The sequence below is a fragment of the Papaver somniferum genome, unplaced genomic scaffold (assembly GCF_003573695.1).
Source record: "Papaver somniferum cultivar HN1 unplaced genomic scaffold, ASM357369v1 unplaced-scaffold_22, whole genome shotgun sequence".
Classification (NCBI taxonomy): Eukaryota; Viridiplantae; Streptophyta; class Magnoliopsida; order Ranunculales; family Papaveraceae; genus Papaver; species Papaver somniferum.
The window spans coordinates 1,054,204-1,057,349 of NW_020632152.1; the positions used below are offsets into that span (position 1 = coordinate 1,054,204).

A 3,146-nucleotide genomic window follows, 5' to 3' on the forward strand; every position below is an offset into this window, starting at 1 on the left:
TTTTTTTGTTTGAAGCATCTTTGGAAATACTTTTCGAGTGTTCCTATTAAGTTATATTCACTCAGTATGATCTTTTAGTCGAAAAACCAACATCGACACCAAGTGGTTTACTTTCCTTGACCTGATAAAATTAAAAAAAAAAATCACTGACAAAACAAAATCCTTGACCCGAAATTGACCACATACGACCGTGTTTTCTTCCCCTCATCGAGAAAAGTCAAACCTGAGCTATTTTTTCTCCAAGGGTTTCTTTCCTTAGGATGGGAGTACAAATACTGCTTTTCTCACATTGATCCATTATACGAACATGCTAAAGTCCTCGGCCAAATCCTGCTCAATATCAACCCAAAATAACAAAAATCTCTCGAATCTAGCAGCCTGAACAAGTATGAACCTCAATCTCTATGTTCTTCATTTTGTGATTTATCTATCTTATGGCGATTTCTCTTTCTATGTTATCTTTAATGTTTTTTCATAAACCCTAGCTATCGGCTCTGTTTTGCTTCCGCTATTAGGGATTCTTCCCATGTGTGTTAAAATCTTGATAAGGATATTTAAAGAATGCACTAATTAACTAGATAAATCAAGTCGGTGCTACTGTAGTACAGTGGTAAAGTCACTGGGTGAAACTCGCTAGCATCAAAATTCTTTACCGATCAAAAAACAAAAACTAGATAAATCAAGGATGATGATGGCAGCAAGGATGATGAAGCGAGAGCTCATAAACAGACGCAATTTAGGTATAGCGTTCATTGCTGGTTATGCTCCTGTGTTTTATTATCACCGAAGACAGACGGAAAAGACTTCAAGGCATCATGCTCAGATCCAGAAGGTATATTTTTTCTCTGTAAATTCTTTTCCAATAACGAATGACCCGCATGAAACATTGTTTTCTTAAGTTTTCTGCTGTGCTTGTTTAGGAACTCCGCGAAAACTTTGCTGCTGAGAACCTTAGACTTGTTGCAGAATTATCTGAGGTATGGTTATTGCAATTTCAAAACCTCCTCATATGACACATTACATGACTAGCTAGCTTTTGCCTCTATTTTTTTCGGCAGTTGAAATCAACGAACATCAGCAACAACGTGACAGAATTTGTCATGGTATATTAGATTAAGGTAAAAGGTACAAACGAAATATACATGTGCCTGGTCTTATATACAAGAACCAGAGATAAAACAGGAAGGAAATAACTTGGTGTACAAGCCAAGTAATGTACAAATATAACAACAAATATGATACATCTGCATAACAGATTATGCATCTGCATAACAGATATGGTACATATGCACAACATATTATGCATCTGCATAACATCTCGTAATACCCCCCCTCAAACTCAACATGGGATAGAGCACATGTTGAGTTTGGAAATTAAGAGCTTAAGGCGTGCAGAAGACAGCGCCTTAGTGAAAAGATCAGCAGGTTGCATCTCAGAAGAAACAAAGGATAAGTTGATGATCCGTTTCTTGTACTGATGACGTACAAAATGACAGTTAATTTCAATGTGCTTTGTATGTTCATGGAAAACATCATTATGAGCAATGTGAATAGCAGCCTTGTTGTCACAGTACAATGGGGTTGGTTCTGACAGAGTAACTCCCATATCTTCTAGAAGCCATCGCAGCCAAAAAATTTCTGAGGTTGAGTGTGCAAGAGCTCTATACTCTGCTTCAGCACTAGAGCGGGAAACTACGTTTTGCTTCTTGCTGCGCCAAGATATTAATGAACTGCCTAAAAATATGCAATAGCCTGTAGTTGAGCGTCTGTCTGTAATATCTCCTGCCCAATCTGAATCTGAATATGCACGAAGGCAGAGATCAGAAGTGGATGAAAAAGTAATTCCTTGATACAATGTCCCTTTGAGATAACGTAAGATTCTGAGTACAGCTGCATAGTGAGTGGATCGCGGAGCTGCCATGAACTGACTAACTATATGCACTGCATGACTGATGTCTGGTCGAGTAATAGTTAAGTAGTTTATACTTCCCACAAGCTGACGGTACAAGGTAGGATTAAAAAGAAGTTTTCCATCAGAAGGACTAAGCTTGTTGTTCAATTCAAGAGGTGTGGCTGCAGTTTTATTATCCGTCAATCCTGCACGTTGAAGAATGTCTGATGCATATTTTACTTGAGAGATGAAACAATCATCAGATGAGTGATCAACTTCTAAACCAAGAAAGTAACATAAGGAGCCTAGATCCTTCATTTGAAAACATGAACTAAGATGTGTTTTAAGAGCATCAATGCCTTTCACGTCATCACCTGTAATAACCATATCATCTACGTAGAGAAGTAGAATAACCATACCCCTTGTTGTTGAACGCGTAAACATGGCTGAATCATATGCACTTTGAGTGAACCCAAATCGTAGAACAACATTGGAAAACTTTTCAAACCAAGCACGAGGTGCTTGTTTGAGTCCATAGAGAGGTTTACGGAGCCTACATACTTGATTAGGTGAGTAAGACATTCCAGGTGGAGGTCGCATATACACTTCTTCTTGAAGATCTCCATGAAGAAAGGCATTTTTCACATCCATTTGATGTAGATTCCATTTTCGAGCAACAACAACAGCAAGGAGAGTACGAACTGTAGTCATACGGGCAACAGGGAAAATGTTTCTTCATAGTCTATACCATACTCCTGAGTGTATCCTTGAGCAACTAGACGGGATTTGTATCTAACTATCTTGCCGTCTGAGTCAGTTTTAACTTTATATACCCATTTACTTCCAATTACAGACTTTCCTGGAGGTAGTACAACCATATCCCAAGTATGAGCTTCTTTGTGGGCAACTAATTCTTCATCCATAGAGTGTTGCCATACTGGTAGTACAGATGCTTCCCTGTAAGAAGTTGGTGCATGCACAGATAAAATCGATGATAATGAGCAATGATAGTCTGCAAACCTGACTGGTGGTCGACGATTTCTTGTTGTCAAAGTAACATTGTCAGATATAGGATCCCCTTCTGGAGAAGCTGCGTCAGGACCAACCATAGAGTGCTCTTGTATTGCTTCACTAGATTCAAGAAGAGTAACATCTGTGGAGGGAAGCTGAATGGATGTTGATGGAGAATTGGACTGAGGCATATCCTCAAAAGGATCTAGATAAGAGAATTGTTCTAGGTTGGGAGATTTACTAG

General features: G+C 38.7%; 1 protein-coding gene across 1 annotated transcript; it reads right to left on the reverse strand.

The window, feature by feature from the left end:
* Positions 1 to 1,339: 1,339 nt before the first annotated feature.
* Positions 1,340 to 2,602, reverse strand: LOC113340532 (uncharacterized mitochondrial protein AtMg00810-like). The gene has a single exon (XM_026585666.1). It carries the CDS (start codon positions 2,600 to 2,602, stop codon positions 1,340 to 1,342), a length of 1,263 nt encoding a protein of 420 aa, XP_026441451.1.
* Between the last annotated feature and the right edge of the window lie 544 nt (positions 2,603 to 3,146).